Here is an 18,375-nt window from a genome sequence, read left to right as displayed (position 1 = left end):
CTTGTTTATGCACCAAGAGACATGCACAGAAACTTTACTTGACACGTGCATGGGCTGAAATTTTGGAGGATTATCCAAACAAGGCCTTACGGGTGGGCCTAATATTGCACGTTCTCTGGAATCCCGTTCCGGGCCAAACAATCACGGCCCTACACGCTTACGAGTGTCAGAGATGGGCTGGGGTCCGACAGATCACGGCCTAGCAGGGTAGCACGCTGCATCCGGCCCACAGGAGACCTCACCGGCGTTGAGAAACTGTGCCGGCGAGATGCCGAGATGTGTGCTTCTGAATCCGAGTCGCTCTTGTCGTAGAGAACTAAATGCGTGCAGGTTGCAGACTAGCTTGCAGTTCATGCAAATGACGTGCGTGCACTTTGAATCATGAATGGTAATTGATCTGTGTGGTTCAATTCTTCTCTCCCCTCGATCGATCAATCCAGACAAAAGTTTGAAGAACTTTTTTTTTTAAAAAAAAGAGTTGGGGAGAGAAGGGTTTTCATCTATACGGCGCGAACCCCCGAAGCTCCCGCGTAGGCGGAGGGAGAAAGCCTCCCCCAAACATGGCTGGCGTAATGCAAAGCACCGTCACAGTGCTACACACACGACGCAGCACACGGGGGTTTGCCGGCAAGCCTCTCCGCGCAACCCACCTACGCCCATGGGAAAACCGGCCCTGAAATCCCCTCGATTATTCCCCTATATATCGGGCTCCGCCGGAGAGTTCCCTCTCCGGCCAATATAAATATCATCCCATCGGGGTGGCGCACACACGCGGCACCGGCAACACCGCGGGACGAACGCAAGCCGCGGGTGCACGGACAATTGCCGGCGGCCAACCCACCCCTCGTTTTTTACCCCGTCGCGGCGCTTGGCTCGCGACTTGACCGGGCCCAGTTGTGTGACACGATGGAATTTTTGCCTGACCCCGACGGCTCAAAGCGCCGCCTTAGACGAAACCCAGATGGGGTGCTCGATCGATCGGCCCCCTTTGTCGCTGCTCCCCAACCCTACCCTCCGAAGCCGGAGTTACAGACCTGCGCTACTAGGCCCGGCGATCGGAGATGCGAAGGGCGCGCGCTTTATCGTCAGCGGCTTCCGATCGAAATGGCGAGGTGGGACAAAAATGTAGCGGCTGCTACTCGATCGAGCCAATCGGGTTCAAACTTCCGCGGCTTGATCATGCCGCTGTATAAGTCTGCAACGCTAAGAGCCATGGCCATTAGGGCAGTCCCAACCCATAGTGTCCATATGTAGTGTCTATAGTGCCATGTCAATAAGACATCACAATAGAAACTACACTCTACAACCCGTGGTTTCTTAAAGTGGGCCATTAATAAATACATCATCTCTCTTCTCTACCAATCATATTTATTCTTCATCTATTATGAAGACACTATTCTCTCCCAATGTAAAACTTGATAGTGTCTAATGCATAGGTTCTCATGTTGAAGCTGTGTCTTGTATGAGACCCAGTTTCTTCCTCTCTTCACTCTCTCTTAATTAAACTAGTGCCACATAAGCTAAAAGTCCTACATGGCAATATATGCTATAGATACCATCCTAGATGGAGGGTTGGGACTGCCCTTACTTATTTACTTCCACCAGGGTGATGAAATCGGAATGCAAGCTAGCGTGGGATTCCCATGCATGTGCTCTAGTTTAGGCAGCGTCATGTGTTCATATTTCATCAGTCGTATGGGACACAGACCGAACCACAGGTTTCAGCCTTTCAAGGCGCAAAATATTGGAATCCAACGCTGCACCAATGAACACGGTCAGTTGCTCTACCAGTCCACCTTATCTAATTACAGAAAAACTACCTAACGGCATCCCGTGGAGACGGAATAAGTGGATAACCATCCATTCTTATCCATTGTCTTTCTGTCTCTCTCTCCCCGATCCTCGCTTCGTCGTCATCCTCCGCCCCACTCTCCCTCCGTAACTTCTCTTTTCGTTCCTAGTAGGGGTTGGGACATGATTCCATGGCAAGCCCTTTAACAAGATCAGAATTGTCCAGTATTTCATTTGCTAATGTCGCGTCGCCGACGGTGGCCATGGGGCTCTCACATGCCAGGTCCGGGAAGAGATGCAACGATTTCAAGGTGGGAGGTGAGTTGAGGTGTGTCGCAGACGCATCACACTTGTGTGGGTGTCAAGGATATGGGCAACGACGCTCCGGATCAAGGATGGCAACGATAATGAATGGCATCCCTCCACCTCTAAGGAAGTAGCCATCTCATTTTCACGCTTGCCTTTGCCTTTTTTCCTTTCTCCTCATGGCTCTCATCGGTGTGAAGACATGGTACTCGCAGAGTATTTGATGCATGGGTATCAAGTTCCTGATACCTAGGTATCGAGTAACTGGTACCCAGATTATCCAGATTAGTACCATAAGTAACAGCCCTGATACCTCAGGTATCGGTGTACCAGGTACCTATATCAGTCTAGCACCCATAGGTACCAGACCTAACACTGGTATCGGGTAGCTAGGTATCAAGTACTTGGTATCTAGATCAGTCTGATAATTGTAGGTACCAGGTACCTAGATTGGTCTGACACCCATAGGTACCAAACCTAGCACTGGTATCGGGTAGCTAGGTATCAAGTATTTGGTATCTAGATCAGTCTGATACCTGTAGGTACCAGGTACGTAGATCGGTCTCACCCATAGGTACCAGACCTAGTACTGGTATCGGGTACCTAGGTATCAAGTACTTTGATATCTAGATCAGTCTGATACCTGTAGGTGCGTTTTGATGCGAAAAAACACACACTGCCCTGAAAGATCTACTTAACTTCAGTGCAGGTCCAAAATCTTGCTTTTAGGTTCGTGAGCGTGCCAGTTGATTTGATCCTGCAATCAACAAGAAAGAAAGACAAGAAAACCGCGGTTAAATCCATAAACAATAGCCGATCGGCTAGTTGCCGATGACATATCATTTATCTTTGAGCCGATGTCATATTGAGATCGATCGGCAGTTATAGGAAAATAAGGTAAGGCTAAATCTACTCGATATATCGGCTGTAGATATTAACGATATATAATCCTTCCGTCGATGTATATTTAAACCAAGTGATTGGGATATATCAGTCGCCATGCCGAGACAGTATAAATCACTTAGATCAAAGTATACATTAACACAAAGATTATAAACATTTATAGCATAGCCGATCAGATAGATCTAGCATGTATCGGCTAATACTCCGATACCACTCTATATTAAGATATTAAAACAGGTAGAATATATCAAACAAGAAGCCTAATATACTTTAATACAATAAGATCTTAATACAAAGGGCAGATTTAGCATATCAGTCAAGTATATAAGATATAAAGTGGCTAAATCAGGTAAGATCGGCTAAAACCCCGATGCTATCTCTCTCGATGATCATAAAGCAAGCCAGATATCATAATTATATATTACTTAATAGATCGAACTCAACCGATGCAACATTAAGCATAAAGACAAGTATAAGATCTAAACAAGATGATGAAAATCTATAAGAGATGGTAGATACATGATATAATCTAGATTAATAACAAAACATAACTCTACCGATTGCTTCCTAACAGTAAGAACCAGTCGATAACAAGTTATAGAGCGCAATTAACAGAGGTTACAACGTGTATATGATAACTTGATGAATCACATAAACAGGATTAGAGTGCCATAAAGATGGAAGCACTAATCCCGAGAACGTAAACCGCCATGACAAGTTTACCTCTAGTTGAAGATCGAATCGATGTAGCTCAACCCGAAAGTAAGAACTCGTCGAAATAGAACGAAAGTAAAAAGGGTGGCGATGCACCGAGATTGTATTGAACTGTTGTTAATTGATTACATAGGTTCGGGTCATATTTATACCCGAAATACAAAATATGTCCTTGCCGGACACGACTCTTATCTCTAACAAACTCTAAGATACCATAAGTCTTTGCGGTAGACTTTTGTCCAAACATATCTCTAAGGAATTTACACGAAATGTCCTAATTAATAGATACAATTGCCTATCGAGAGCTTTATCTCTATCGTGGCAATCCTCATGAAGCACATTGATCGATTCTAGAAACAGCTCTAAAGCCACCGCCATCGGAATCGGCTGCATCATCTCTATCGGTTGTCCTCTGTCCGATCCATCTCAGCCGATGTCATCGCAGCCGATGCATACTCTGTTCTTCGAATCCATCTCTTTGCGAATCCGCCTTGATTCCAATGTCGAACCTGGTTCATATTTTACCAAATTTGGCCATTAACAGTACCAGACCTGGCACTGGATATCAGGTACCTAGGTATCAAGTACTTGATACCTAGATCAATATAATACCTATATGTATCAGACCTGGTACTAGGTATCGGGTACCTGGTACCTACCTGGCACTGGGTATCGGATGCCTAGGTATCAAGTATTTGGTACATAGATCAGTATAATACCTATATGTATCAGACCTGGTACTAGGTATCGGGTACCTGGTACCTAGACCAATCTATTACTCAAATTGGCCCTGGTGTTAGCATCATAACAATCGAAACAGGTGCGTTGTGTCTGAGAAGTTGTGCACTTACGTGTGGTCCCTTGTGAGGACACGAAGAGACGTGGGCTGACACATGAGCCCTCACGTGGGGTGAAGTTGATAAAATAATAGGAGAGGTTAGTTGCTCAAATAGTCATACTCATTAAATTATCTCGTTGGAACGGAAGTCCGTGCTCTAGTAGTTCTCTAATAATTAACACGGCATCAGCATCACTCATAGCAAGAATCGATCAATTATTCAATTGTATTCGAATTCAGATGTATGGCTGACCGGGAAATCTAAAATGAACGTGGCAGAGAGGGGGGGGGCGCCTCCTCTCCCCGGCGCTTTTTCTTTTTTCGGGATTTTTTTCTTTTCAAATCTCAGCCGACGCTTTTTTAACTTTGTAATGTATTTTAAAATTTAGATCTTTCATCTCAAATTTTATAATTTTCAACACAAAATTAAAAACTTGAATAAATCTTGAGTTGAAAGTTTTTAGATTTTGACTTCAAAGTTAATTTTAAGGTCATAGTTTTTAAATTTTGACTTAAAAGTTCAAATTTCAAGTTGAAAGTTTTAAGTTTTGGGTATGACTTTTAGGCTTTTAATAGAAAGCTTTAAATTTTATTTGAAACTATCAAATTTGACGTACAGATTTCTTAAACTTTTAGTAAAAAAAAGAAGAAAATAACCTTAAAGGTTACCTTAATTATCGTCATTATCACTGTCCAAAAGAAATGTTACCTTAATTATCATTATTATCTCCTAATTTTATTAGTTACACTAATTATTTTTAATTACCGTTATTATTCAAACTAATTCGGATATATATGCACTTTTCCGCGTGGCACTGGGGCTAGTGTGGCTTAGAGCATATACAACAGCAGACTATAAACCAACTATAAACACATCTTGAGAAGATAAAAGAGGAGAGAAAAGAGCAGCGAGCTGCAGATTTATAGAATTGTGGTTGATCGGGACGAATATATCGGTTAGAAAAGATAATGTTGGTCGGCAAAACTATAACACTACCATCTGATGATCAGTTGGCAAAAATATGTATGTGGCCTTTGCCGACAGATCCTTCGTTGGGGATTTTGTGTCATGGTGTAGTCTGCATGGCCAAAGGCAAAGAACAAATCCAACCCCTATATGGAGCATGGTTCAATCTAGGATTTGTCTTTGCTTTTCCTCGAATCTATTAACTATCGTGGACCTCCGTCTGGACCAGTGGTTTAACTGAAAAAACTAGAACCAACTCTTGGTTCGGTCTAGTTTTGTCAAAAGACCGTCTAAACATATGAACAGTAAAAACTAGCCAGTTGATCTAGCGGTTTAATATAGAACCAGTGAAAAAGCTGAAAGGCCGCCCTCCAAAACCAACTGAGCAAAGTTTGTTGTTGGTTAAATATATAAAATAGTTCATTATCTCTCTGAGTAATTCATAAGAATCTCGGTTGGACTTGTCTATATCTGTCAATCTGTGTGTGAATGTTACATTCAGTTCTCATCGATTTGCCACACATTATTTATACGTAGATTAACAAGATTAAGACTGTGTTTTTCTCTCAACTTTCCAGCCTCTACTCCTTCATTTTTCACGCACACGTTTTCTAAACTACTAAACGGTATATGTTTTCTTTACAAAAATTATATATAGGTAAGTTGTTTTTAAAAAATCATATTAATTTATTTTTTCAAAGAAAATAGCTAATACTGAACTAATCATGTGTTAATAAGTCGCTTCATTTTGTGTACACGAGAGATGAGTTCTTAACTTACTGAGAAAGAACGCAACCTTAACAAAGAAAAGAAAAGAAAATGAAAAAAAAAAAAGAGTTGGCGAGAGGGGTTGAAAGCGCGTGAGAGAGCCCAAGGCTCCCAAACCCCCAACGGGGAACGGGGAAATCCCCGGCGTGTTAGTTGTATTTACACGTTAGGCTCGCCGGACCGGAGGCGCCGGAGGCCCATGTCCTCAACGGCTCACACCGGTCACTGACTCGATTACTACAACAATGGTTAAGTTGCCGGGGCCAGAAGGCAACGTTTGAACCGCGGGGGGGTGGGTCCGGAGTCCGGACGCTGCGATCTGACCCTGGGCCGGAGACTTCTCGCGCCAAACAAACCACGAGCTCGGGCTCCGCCACCGAAATGGCGTCCCACGGTGAGCCGAGCCTTGCCCTCGCCAACTCTACCCTCCGAAGCTGGAGTGACAGGCCCGCGCTACCAGACCCGGCGACCGAGTCGGGGATGTGGCCGGATTTATCGCGCGCGCATTCCGCGCGAAATGGCGAGGTGGGACTAAAGAGTCGCCGATCGATCCGCTACCTGAGGAAGGAAGAAACAAGCACACACAGGGTCCCGTCCCCGTCGTCGTCCTAGTCCACCGGCGGCGGTGCACGGCGGAAGCGCCGCCGCTTCTGTTGCCCGGTCCGCCGCTTCGTGGCCTTTGGATACTTGGGAGGGAGTTGGAACGGATATGATCGTACAGCACACGATATACGAACCCGTGTACGTACGAATCCGAAATAGTACTACATATCTACATCGTTATTAAGAGAACAACGTTTGATACCGCGAGGTGCGCTTATTAAGATCAAGTCGTTCTCCAAGTGGCAGTTGAGTCATGGATGTTATTCATCCAGTAACAGATTGTAATCAGCTAAAAAAAAGTGACAATCTGATTACAATTCTTCCTCGATCAATCTAGGAACGCGGAGTCGTATGGAACAATAGCCCGGCGAAATTTTGTTTTCGTAGTTGGATCAATTGACAGTTTGACACATATTACTCTAGAACATTGCTTTTCTCTAGTGATGCAAACTTTGGTTGAAAAAAGCCATGAAATCGGGGAAAAAATTCTTTGCGACAGTGCCGCACGACGCTTCTAGTGCAACACCGTATAAGCTGCCGATGCGTGTCTCGTCTGCTGCAGCCCGACTGCCCGAGGCCTTTCGTTGAGCCCAGCAGACGTCTCCCACAACACCGCATAGATCAACCGCAGCATACCTTCTACAATTTCTATTTGTGCTAGATCACGAACAGTAATTCCAAACCCAACTGCTATCGATCGATCAACCTCTTGTCGTCCCGGTCCATTCTGGTCCCTGGGAGCACACCACTATAGATGGCTAAAAGGCCCGAGGCCCGACGGCCCGGCCTAGGGCACGGCATTTTTGCCCAGCCCAAGCACGGCATGGCCCGACGGCCCGTGCTAGCCTGGCCCGACCACTCGGCCGTGCTTGGGCCCCTCCACCGGCACGCCCGATGGGAAAATAGACTTATTTAAAAAAAGGCACGATGGGCCATCCATACCTTTGGGCCGGACCGGCACGGCCTGACTACTTGTGGGTCGTGCCTAGGTAGGAGGCGCAGCCCACGGGCCGTGCCGGCCCGATGGCTGGTGGGCCGTGCCTAGCCGTGCCGGACGGGCCTTTTAGCCATCTATACACACCACCATGTTTGAGTCTATCCCCGACGAGAACACCGACGGCGGGCGTAGAGGAGGGCGGCGGGGCCCCATAAATTCCGCTGTATGGATGTGTGGGTAGGGCGCCATTTGGATGGTGAAGGGCGGAGCCGCGTAGCAGCCGCCGGATTAAATCTTGAAACGGTGGAGAGAATAGTTGGAGCTAATTAAGCGCGTGGGGAGGCGGTGGATCTCATGATGGAGAGCAGCGATAGAACTCACCAACGATGGTAGGCACGCGACGGGAAGAGGGTGCCTCGAACCTCGATTAATTCCTAGGCAGACTAGCTTGGCCGATAGCTGTGGCTTGGTCTACGTGGTGTTACGGGATAGGTCAGCTCGGCTTGGGATGCAGCAGACGGGACTCGCGTAGCCGGTCTAGACTGTGCCGCACGGGATCGTGTGGCACTGCCGCAAAGAATTTTGATTGTATTTCTCTCGCACGGGAGGAATTAAGCTTTATTCAGCTCACAAGCTGTGGAGATCAATAGATCATCTACCGGTCCAAAGTTTCTGATCCGAATGACAATTGGGAGAATACTGGCATGTTTTTGAGTCCTCAACTTCCACAGTTTAGTTAGGTTAGGTACTGATGTCTGATGGCGCCTTAACAAGAGTGCTGAATTAATAAAAGCATATTTTCAAGGTAATCAATGCCTCTGTCTTGTACTATGACGCTATTTGCGTACATATAACGTTTAATCATTGTAGACATGGGTATTTTTCGTTTGTTCAGGTATCCACCACGTGAGAATAGCATGGGACATGGGTATTTTTCTTTTTTTTTTTTGAGAATGACATGGGTATTTTTCGTTTGTTCAGGTGAATAGCATGGGTATTTTTCGTTTGTTCAGGTATCCACCATTTGAGAATAGCATTTACTCATAAGATGGTATTTGAATAATAGGATTTACTCATAAGATGGTATTTGAATAATAGGATGGCATAATCATTTTGGACTTAAATTCAGCGAAAAAGAGTTGGCGAGAGGGAATTTTATATTTGTTTGTCAAAGCGCGCGAATCCTCGAGGAACAAACACCGGACATGGGCTCAACCGAAGGATTCCTCCGGCCATTGGTTGGGAAGCCCGCCCGCATGGGCAGGAGGGCAGTAACGGTAAACGAGGGCACGCGCGCATGGCGACACACCCCCCTCGCCGCTCACTACCCTACCCACCACCACCACAGGCGCGGCCCCCCTCCCTGTTGGGTCAGTGGTGATGGCCAAGGCAAACCTCCGGTGAAATCGAGGGTCACAGCCCGAATCGACCGAGATAGATCGACAGGGCTTCGCCACGATAACCAGAGGCGCCCGTGGTGTTTATCTGTACCCCGGGGGCCAGGAGATCTCAAGCGACGCTGAGCCAAACTTATACATATCCTCCCTCGCCAACTCTACCCTCCAAAGCCGGAGCTACAGGCCTGCGCTACTAGGCCCGGCGATCGAGCCGGGGATGGAGTCGGATTTATCGCCCGCGATCTGCGCACGAAATGGCGAGGTGGGACAAAAAATGGTAGTCCGCTGGGTAATTCTATTGAGGGCGTGACTCGTGAGCCTGGCGGCTCCGTTGAGGCGTTGATGGACCGCCGCCGCTGCTTAGTTCCGCCGGCAGTGATGCACTCGGTTTGACCGGAGGAAGCCCTGGTTCGAGCTCTGCTCTGCTCTGTGTTAACCATTTGAAAAATTGTTATCTGTGAGTAAGTTTCACCTTGGGTGCTAATGTCGCATAAAGTTGTGAACTCGTGAGTAAGTTTAAGTTTGAACATCAATTTCACTGCATTTCAAGAATAGTTTTGCAAGAGGTTGGTCACAACACGTTTCACCTGTGTCAATTTTCACTTCACCTTCACTGTCTGTGGAAAGTTACACCTGGTCTCCTAAAATTTTTTAGTTCTCTGCTGACAGCAAATTCATTCCTTACTGTACAAAAAAGAGTTGGCGAGAGGGGTTTTGATTGAAAGCGCGCGAGAGAGAGCCCAGGGGCTCCCCGAACCCCGAGCCCGCTAGGGTTGGGGGAAATCCCCGGCGTGTTAGCGCATTTTAGTTAGTGGGCTTCGCCGGAGGCAGGAAAACTCTCTCAGAGATATCCTCACACCGGTTCACTGGATTCGATTAACAGTGATTAGTCGCGGGGGCCAGAAGAAGCAGGCGGTAACCAACAACACACAGGGCCGGCTGGCATGGTTCTCTGACCCCGGGGGGCTCTCAACAAGGCGCGCGCCAAACAACAAACCCGATCGAGCTCGGCTCCGCCGCCGATCAAAGTGGCGTCACGCGCGAGCCGAGCCTTACCCTCGCCAACTCTACCCTCCGAAGCTGGAGTGACAGGCCCGCGCTACCAGGCCCGGCGACCGAGCCGGGGATGGCGCCGGATTTATCGGCCGCGCATTCCGCGTGAAATGGCGAGGTGGGACTAAAGCGTCGGTCGATCCGCTAGCTGTAGCTGATGACGAAGAAATTAAACACAGGAGGGTCTTCGTCGTCGGCGTCGATCGGGACCGCTGGCCGGCGAGTGGCCTGGGCCGGGGCCTGCCCTCCGTCGATGGACGGAGTCCGCGCCGCCGCCGCCGCCTGACGAGCTCAGGCTCAGCCAGCCGCCGGTGGACGGACGGCGATCGAAACGCCGCTGCTTCTGTTGCCAGGTCCGCCGTTCGATCTCGAGCTAAACTTTGCTCTGTTCTTGGGCCTAGTTCGGGCTACACATGGGGATGGAGAGACGATCGTGCCCGCTCGCGTCGTATACGGGCCGGACCGTGCACGTTTCGGAAGCAGTAATATACTTAACATAGTAGGACGACGTTTGCCAAGCCATATTGGAGTTCGTTTGTGGTGCTTCCTAAACGGAGTGTTTTTTTTAAAAAAAAAGAAATTCTACATGAAAATTGTTTTAAAAAAGTCATATTAATCATTTTTAAAATATTTTAACTAATACTTAATTTATCATACGACTAATTTGCTGCTCGTGCATGGGATTAGTTCCTAACCCACACAAAACAACACAGCCATTGTCTCGTTCCAAACTCACAAGTAGACAAAAAAAAACCTGGCTTAAGCTAGTCGGGTGAGTTGTGTTCACTGTTCACTGTTCAGGACTTCAGGGTTCTACTTGTTTTTAAGCCAAAAGAAAAAAAAATCGGGGAACACCGATAGACCTGGAATATCAGGTATTTCGAGAAATCTCAGAAAAAAAAAAGTTGAAAACGGAACACACTTTGGTTAGATTTGAATACTTTTTGCTAAATTGGGAAAAAAAATTGGGCTGGAAAATATGATAAATGCAAAGTTAACTGAAATTGAATAGGCTTTGTTCAGATTCAAAAAATAAAAATAAAAACGGAATTTTCGGGTGAAATAGTATCATTTTGGGGTTTAAAATTTCGTGAATTTCAAAGCTCGCAACATGTGAAGGAAGTCGGCAACCTTGAACTTTTCCTGTAGCAGCTGCATGCGGCGCCGGCGCTGACCATCAGGAAACTTGGCACCAACGAAACCAACTCCTACCCCAAAAACAACAACGCCCCCAAAGGAACTTGGAGAAAACGTAACCGAGTCCAACCCAACAACACAGCTACTACTCGATCCCCAACGTGGTATAAGACGAGCACTGCACCGTCGTCATCTATAGTCGACCCAACACAGCGACACCACCAGCGCCCACCTCCATCGCCGCCGCTCCCCTCGCCTCCCGCGGTTTACGCTCGCGCGCAGGAGTTCTTGGTTGGCTGACTGCGAGTAAGCGAATCATCCGGCAATCATGGCGTCCCGTAAGTCTCTCTCTCCCGGTGATCTCGTATCCTGCTTCTTTTTTTTTTTTTTTGTTCTTGTTGATTTTGCCAATTCGAATCGATCGGTGTATGATTTTTTTTTTCAAAAATCGGTTCTGCATTGCAGGCGTCAGGTTTGAGAATTCCAGCGAGATTGGAGTGTTCGCGAGGCTCACCAACGCCTACTGCGTGCTCCCCGACGGCGGAGCAGAGAACTTCTTCAGGTTTGCGTAGCTGCATTGCATTGGCGCCGTGTGAATCTTGGATTTTTAGCATTGGTTTGAATCCGATATTTGTTATGGTGTAGCGTGTTCGAATCCGAGCTCGCCGACGTCGTGCCGGTGGTCAGGACGTCCATCGGCGGCACGAGGATCATCGGGAGGATGTGCGTCGGCAACAAGAACGGCCTCCTCCTGCCGCATACCACCACAGACCAAGGTATCAACACTACTCAGTACTCACCATGGATGCCTCTGCTTTACTCTGCTTGTCGTCCCGGAATATTTTCTTCAGTCAAATTCAGTTTCAAGTACTCAGATTTTAATCAAACTGAGATAAACAAGAGATCTGATTTCACCACCAGGATTCACTTGTGAATTACTCCAATTTGTAAATAATGGGGACAACGAACTGTTTTTTTAAAAAAAAAAATTAAAAAACAAGAAGTCCTCTTGGTGGCATATCTTCTTTCTGATAAGAAATTGACCTGACATGTTGTTGATGTTTCCAGAGCTCCAGCATCTGAAGAACAGCCTGCCTGATCAGGTGGTCGTCCAGCGCATCGAGGAGCGCCTCTCCGCCCTGGGCAATTGCGTTGCCTGCAACGACCATGTCGCCCTCACACACCCAGACCTGGACCAGGCAAGTCATCTCTTTGGAAAATCTACTCCAAAATCACAGAGTTGAGCATATAGGAGCAATTAGCAAACAATGCCACAGCTTAAGCCCATCTGACCAAACTACATTGCCTGTAAACAGGGAACCGAGGAGATCATCTCAGATGTTCTTGGTGTGGAGGTGTTCAGGCAAACCATTGCAGGAAACATCCTGGTGGGGAGTTTCTGCGCCTTTTCCAATAAAGGGGGCCTTGTAAGTTTCTATCACAATTAAACTAATCAACATCACTAATCACTGGAGTACTAGTTATTAGGCCATGGCACTGGAGCTTGCAGTTCTCTGAAACCTGTGAATGATGCAGGTTCACCCGCAGACGTCGGTGGAGGACCAGGCGGAGCTGTCGACGCTGCTGGAGGTGCCACTGGCCGCCGGGTCCATCAACCGGGGCAGCGAGGTGGTGGCCGCCGGCATGGCGGTGAACGACTGGGCGGCGTTCTGCGGCGCCGACACGACGGCGACGGAGCTGTCCGTGGTGGAGAGCGTGTTCCGGCTGAGGGACGGACGGCCGGGGGCGCTCGGCGCCGACATGAGCAGGTCGCTCGTCGTCAGCAGCTACCTATAGAGAGAGGAGGAGGGACCGGTTTTTGCTTTGGGGGATTTTCGGTCAGAATTCAAGAATGCTTAAAGCCAAAAATATCCCTTGCTGTATCTTGAGTAGTGACAGTAAATGTTCGCGTGGATCGATGCAGTTTTGATCCTGTGTCAAAGATGAATTTTGTATCTTTGCAAATCTGGAACGATGGAAGTGCTTTTTTGAAGTCAAAATATAATTTAGTATTATGCTCAGCTCAGGAAAGAATGTTGTCTTAAACCAGAATATTAAACAAAGTGAAGGTAGCCAACATATGTCAGATCACAGTGCAGCAAAGAGTATTTTCTCTATCAGTAAAGACTTGTTGGTAGAGTACAACACAGTGCAACGCAAACAAACATAAGTTCATAGGGCAAAATCGTTAAGAATGCCTAAAGAAAACATAATGTATCATTAGCTGAAGGACTAGCAAGCACTGGCAAAACTGACATTTGTTTGCTAACAAGTCAAGAGACAGTTGACACGCATAAAATGTGACCAAAGTAACTCTTCATTCGTAGCACGTCAATGAAGCAGACAAAATAAAACTAAGATTAACATTCATAAGATTCCAATCCTACTCGCCTGCTCGGTAAGGCAATAGCCGCAAAAGGTTATCCAAGTGCAAGCAAACACTACTAGTTCATTACATCGCTAAGGCATTATTATCTCATCGTCATATATATTTTGGCAGGACATAAGCAGCACATGTATTGGATGGCCACAAAATAAACCTAACAGAAGAACCTAATCGAGCAATTCAGACATTGCGTTCTTCCTGTTGAACGGATCGGTAGCAGCAAGCAAAGATGCCACAGCCCTATTGGGGAAAATGTCATCAGCCTTCATCCTCTCCTTGAATCCATAAGGTGGGGTCTTTGCATTCAGATATGCCTCAAGAAGCAGCTGATACTGTCTAATCCTCCCAGTATAACCCATCTGCCGCACCTTGCTGAACAATTTCTCTGCATTATGGACGTCTCCTTTCTTGGAATAACTATCAAGCAGCATCAAGTATGTGGTGTACAAAGGCTTAATCTTGTTCTTATATGATAGCTTATGCAATATGGAATCAGCTTTCTCCACCTCTCCTGCATCCGAATAGAGCTTCACAAGTGAATCCAATGTTGAGGGCCCTAGTCTGCAACCATCATCACCCATCCGCTTTGCTAGCTCTTTCCCCTTGTCAAAAAGCTTTTTGTTGGCATACACCTTCAGCATAGCATTGTAGTATTCGAACGAGAGTGTCTTCCATGTCTTGAACATATTCTCAAATATCTCCTCGGCCTTTTCAACATCTCCAAGCTTACCAAAAGCCTCTATAGCAGACATGCACTCATCTAGACGAGCATTGACCTCACAAACCTTCCAGATCCTTTCCACATCAGCTTTTTTGCCAAGAAAAGCATACAGGGGTAAAACAAATTTGCAAGCAGAACGGTTTTCATTGATATCATCCCCCTCTATTTGCTCCAAAATTGCCTCAGCTTTCTCACGATAACCACCAAATATGTAGTGCCTTGCAATTGTGGCTTGAATCAGAAGATCTGGTTCAATTCCATCTGCTTGCATTGCCTGAATGACCTTCTCCATATCTTCAATATCTCTAGCAGCACCCTTGGTGTCTACAAGGAGCTTATAAGTGAAGAGGGAAGGCTTCACATTCTCCTTTTCCATCATTGTGAGAACATCACCAAGCTTCTTCTTGTCCACTCTCTTGTAGAGTAGCAGAAGCTGATTGCAAGAAAATACGGTAACTGGAAATCCAAGGTCCTTCATCTTATTGAAGACTTGTTCTGTTTTTTTCACATTGGCTATAGCCACACAGTTAGCCAAAAGAGTCCTGTATACAACCTCACCCCTATGAGATGCAGGAACATTCTCAATATACTTTTCAGCTTTGTAAATACCGTGGACTTTAGCTACCAAATCCACACGTGAAGCATAATCACGTTCTCCAAGATCAAATAGTTTGGATTCTTCAACATACTCCAGAAGCTGCAGAAAATGAAGTAAATATCTTCTGAGTTAGAAAACACAAAGACCGAGGTAAATAATTACAGTGAAAGAGCACCTTTCGGTCTCAGGCTAACCTAGATTACAAAGCTTAAGTGTTTTAGATATGAGGTTGTTCACATGAAAAAAGTTTATGTATCAAGTTCCATCAAAGTAAACACCGTGTACAGCTACAAATAATCAAAGAATAGTGAAATTTTGAAAATTGGTAACATGCATCGGTACAAATGCATTCGGAAGGAAGGTGGCTTTGTTATTATCTAAGACAGCTATAGCTGCATGACTAAGATCTATTAGATAGCTACATTGGTCCACTAAGTTACCAATAAGAATTTGTTTTGTACATAAGAGTATAGACAGTTGACACAATTTTGCTAGTAATTTACAAAGAACGGTAGCATTCATTTCATCATGACACGATAGATTGCACATAAAAAGAAACAAGTATGGCTATGCTATTTCAAACATCATGTATAACCAAACATGAGTATTACAACGAAAGATTTAAAAGCACAGATGGCACAATATGTATGTTAAGGGGTAAACATGCTTGGAATGCATAACAGTAAAATAAAATGGTGGTCAATAAAAGCTGCAGCATAAAGAAGAGAGAATCAAAGAAATGGAGTAATACTCAAAACGTGCATGGAATGAACAGAAAAAGACAACGCCCTTTGACAAACAAAACCAACACAAGCACTCTAACAAATTTCAGAGTCTGATACTATAGAAAAGAAGAAGCAGTTTGCACACCATTCACATGATCTGCAAAGTAACAATAACATTCTCATACTAAATTAAGTTTAGGATGTAACATAGAAGTACAGGTGGTGAACTGGTGATATCTCAACAACATTGTATTTTTCAACAGTCAAGGAAATTATGTGTGCTTCTTATATCCCTCTAGCTGTCTAGCATCATTCCCATAGTAAGAGACTAAGAGTACTTCATCACTTCTTCTTTTTTTAATACTCTAGGACTTCAAGAAGAAGCATATAGACATATCATTCTAAAGTGCCCCTACCTCATCTAGTGCATGCTACATTTTACAAGGCTATAGCTCTTCATTTATGTGCAAAACCAAAAGCTCATTCACCATTGACATCGCAAATATGTTTCAGAAAGTAACATTCTTAACACATGCCAAGCTAACGAGCATAACAGCCGCTACATGCATTATCGATAATTATAAATGTGCAGAAAGGACATAACGTTTGCTATCATGGAAAAAACTAAAACATGTAAAGGCCAAGTTAAACACCTGCAAGGCTTTGGTGTAGAGCTTCCGCTTCCGAAGACTAAGAAGGACATAAAAGAGTTCACTTCTTTCCAATGTATTGCCATCATTAAGCCATTTTTTCGTTGCTCCAGCGACATCAACCCTTGGAGATACCAGCAAAGCCTTAAGAAGAGTGGATTGTGACTTCTTTATCGGCTCCTCAGGTTTTGCATCAGCCTCCACTTGAGACAAGCCAATTGCATCAATGGTGTCCTCATCAGAACTCTCATCGGATGTCAAATCTAAATCCTTTTTATCAGCTTCTGGTGGAACCTCCAGATCAGAAAACCCTTCCTCCAACTCATCCTGCTTATCACCAGAACTTGCACCGGCCTGAGAAGAGAAAACCCTACTCCACATGAAACGGCCTGATGAGAATGATGATTGGCAGACCAATGGTTTTGGTTGATGACAGCAATCCAATTTCTGACAGTCCCGCTCATGATGCTCTTCTACATTCTTTGCATCTGCATTTAGAATTACTTCAAGGTTTGCACAACCACGGGCACTCAAAGCTTGGTAGGCACGGACCCTAAAGCAGCAGCAAACAGTTAGCCAAGCCAAATATCAGTATTAACAATGCATGAAACATGGGATGATAGGTACAAGTTATGATCCTGGACATGGATTCACATGCAAACGAAATACAAAATATCTGCTTCATTTCACAATAACATGACCAGATGATTGAAACAAGCAGAGGTGTTGTTCCATCTTCCAACATATCTACTATCGTTCGTACATAATGTTACACAAAGTAATAATCATGTCTACATAGACAAACATCTAAGATCGGTTACTTCTTCAAGCACATCTACACACAGTAGATACACAGTCATGTCTCTCACATACATCCAACTGATATATTTCAGTCAAACCCAAGATGATAAGACTGCAATTTGCATAGAAATTCAATAGATTACAACAAAACAGAGTCCCAACCTCAGGTGGATAATACAAACAACTCCCTACTCCCCAACTGAAAAAATAATAAATCACTAGCAATGATCAACTTTCTCCCCAAGCAACGCCTATGGCCATTAATTACAAGAAACCGTGTCCTGTTAACGGGGGACGCCACACATTTTGGCACCGAGGAAATCACACAAATAAACCCCCCAAGAACTAACTAAACAAGGCATGGATGGATCTACTTGTCGCCACCACGCCCCCAACAGGGACAGAAAATAAGAGTGGGAGAAAGGCACGGATAAAGAACAAGATAAGCCACAGATTTATTATATCATCAATCATCTGTCAACGAAATCCCACATGAACAGCGGCAGAGGGGGGGGGGGAGAGACAGGGGAGGCGCGGGCGGCGGTACCTGAGGGGGTTGCCCGCGCGGCGGAGCGCCCACATGGCGGCGGCGGAGGAGACGGCGGGGTCGTGGCGATGGAGGGATTCCGCGATGGAGAGGGGAAGAGAGAGAGAGAGAGGGGCAGAGGCGGCTAAAACCCCAGGGGGAGGGGGAGGCGGCTAAAACCCCAGGCGGCGACGCGAATGGAGGGGCGCGGCGGGTGAGGTGAGGTGGTGGTTTCCTGTTCCGGGCTTTGTGGGTTGTGGCTGGCCTGGGCCTTTTAGATATTTCTTTTTTTTCTTCTTCCGTGACGGTGGCTGCGGTTACGCGGGGAAGTGCACACAAGGAATTAATGGTAATATATTGCGCGGCGACTGGCGTGTTAAAAAGTTGGGTTTTAGGGCATTCTCTAAAGGGGGAATAATCATTTTTCTGAAGATTTATCTCTTCAAGTTGGTCTCTCTCTTTTTTTTTTTGATAAAGGAAGTAGTTTTATCATTTGCATTGTTTTTTTTAAGGATTTGTACAGCTTAGAGAAATTGGACATTCTGCCACTGCCA

General features: G+C 45.7%; 2 protein-coding genes across 2 annotated transcripts; one reads left to right on the top strand and one right to left on the bottom strand.

Moving 5' to 3' along the window:
* Window positions 1-11,611: 11,611 nt before the first annotated feature.
* LOC4326910 (eukaryotic translation initiation factor 6-2) lies at window positions 11,612-13,435 on the top strand. Its single transcript, XM_015779862.3, has 6 exons — window positions 11,612-11,752; window positions 11,880-11,976; window positions 12,060-12,190; window positions 12,483-12,613; window positions 12,731-12,841; window positions 12,951-13,435. The coding sequence occupies exons 1-6, from the start codon at window positions 11,743-11,745 to the stop codon at window positions 13,209-13,211; spliced, it is 741 nt and encodes a 246-aa protein (XP_015635348.1). The 5' UTR covers window positions 11,612-11,742; the 3' UTR covers window positions 13,212-13,435.
* Window positions 13,436-13,713: 278 nt separating this feature from the next.
* LOC4326909 (pentatricopeptide repeat-containing protein At1g80270, mitochondrial) lies at window positions 13,714-18,042 on the bottom strand. The gene is made up of 3 exons (XM_015789433.3): window positions 17,843-18,042; window positions 16,498-17,047; window positions 13,714-15,218 (listed from the first exon to the last, which is right to left on the bottom strand). Exons 1-3 carry the CDS (start codon window positions 17,875-17,877, stop codon window positions 13,968-13,970), a joined length of 1,836 nt encoding a protein of 611 aa, XP_015644919.1. The 5' UTR covers window positions 17,878-18,042; the 3' UTR covers window positions 13,714-13,967.
* Between the last annotated feature and the right edge of the window lie 333 nt (window positions 18,043-18,375).

This window comes from Oryza sativa, chromosome 1 (assembly GCF_034140825.1).
Source record: "Oryza sativa Japonica Group chromosome 1, ASM3414082v1".
Classification (NCBI taxonomy): Eukaryota; Viridiplantae; Streptophyta; class Magnoliopsida; order Poales; family Poaceae; genus Oryza; species Oryza sativa.
The sequence above is the reverse complement of the archived record's forward strand: the minus strand, read 5'-3'. Positions and strand labels throughout refer to the sequence as shown.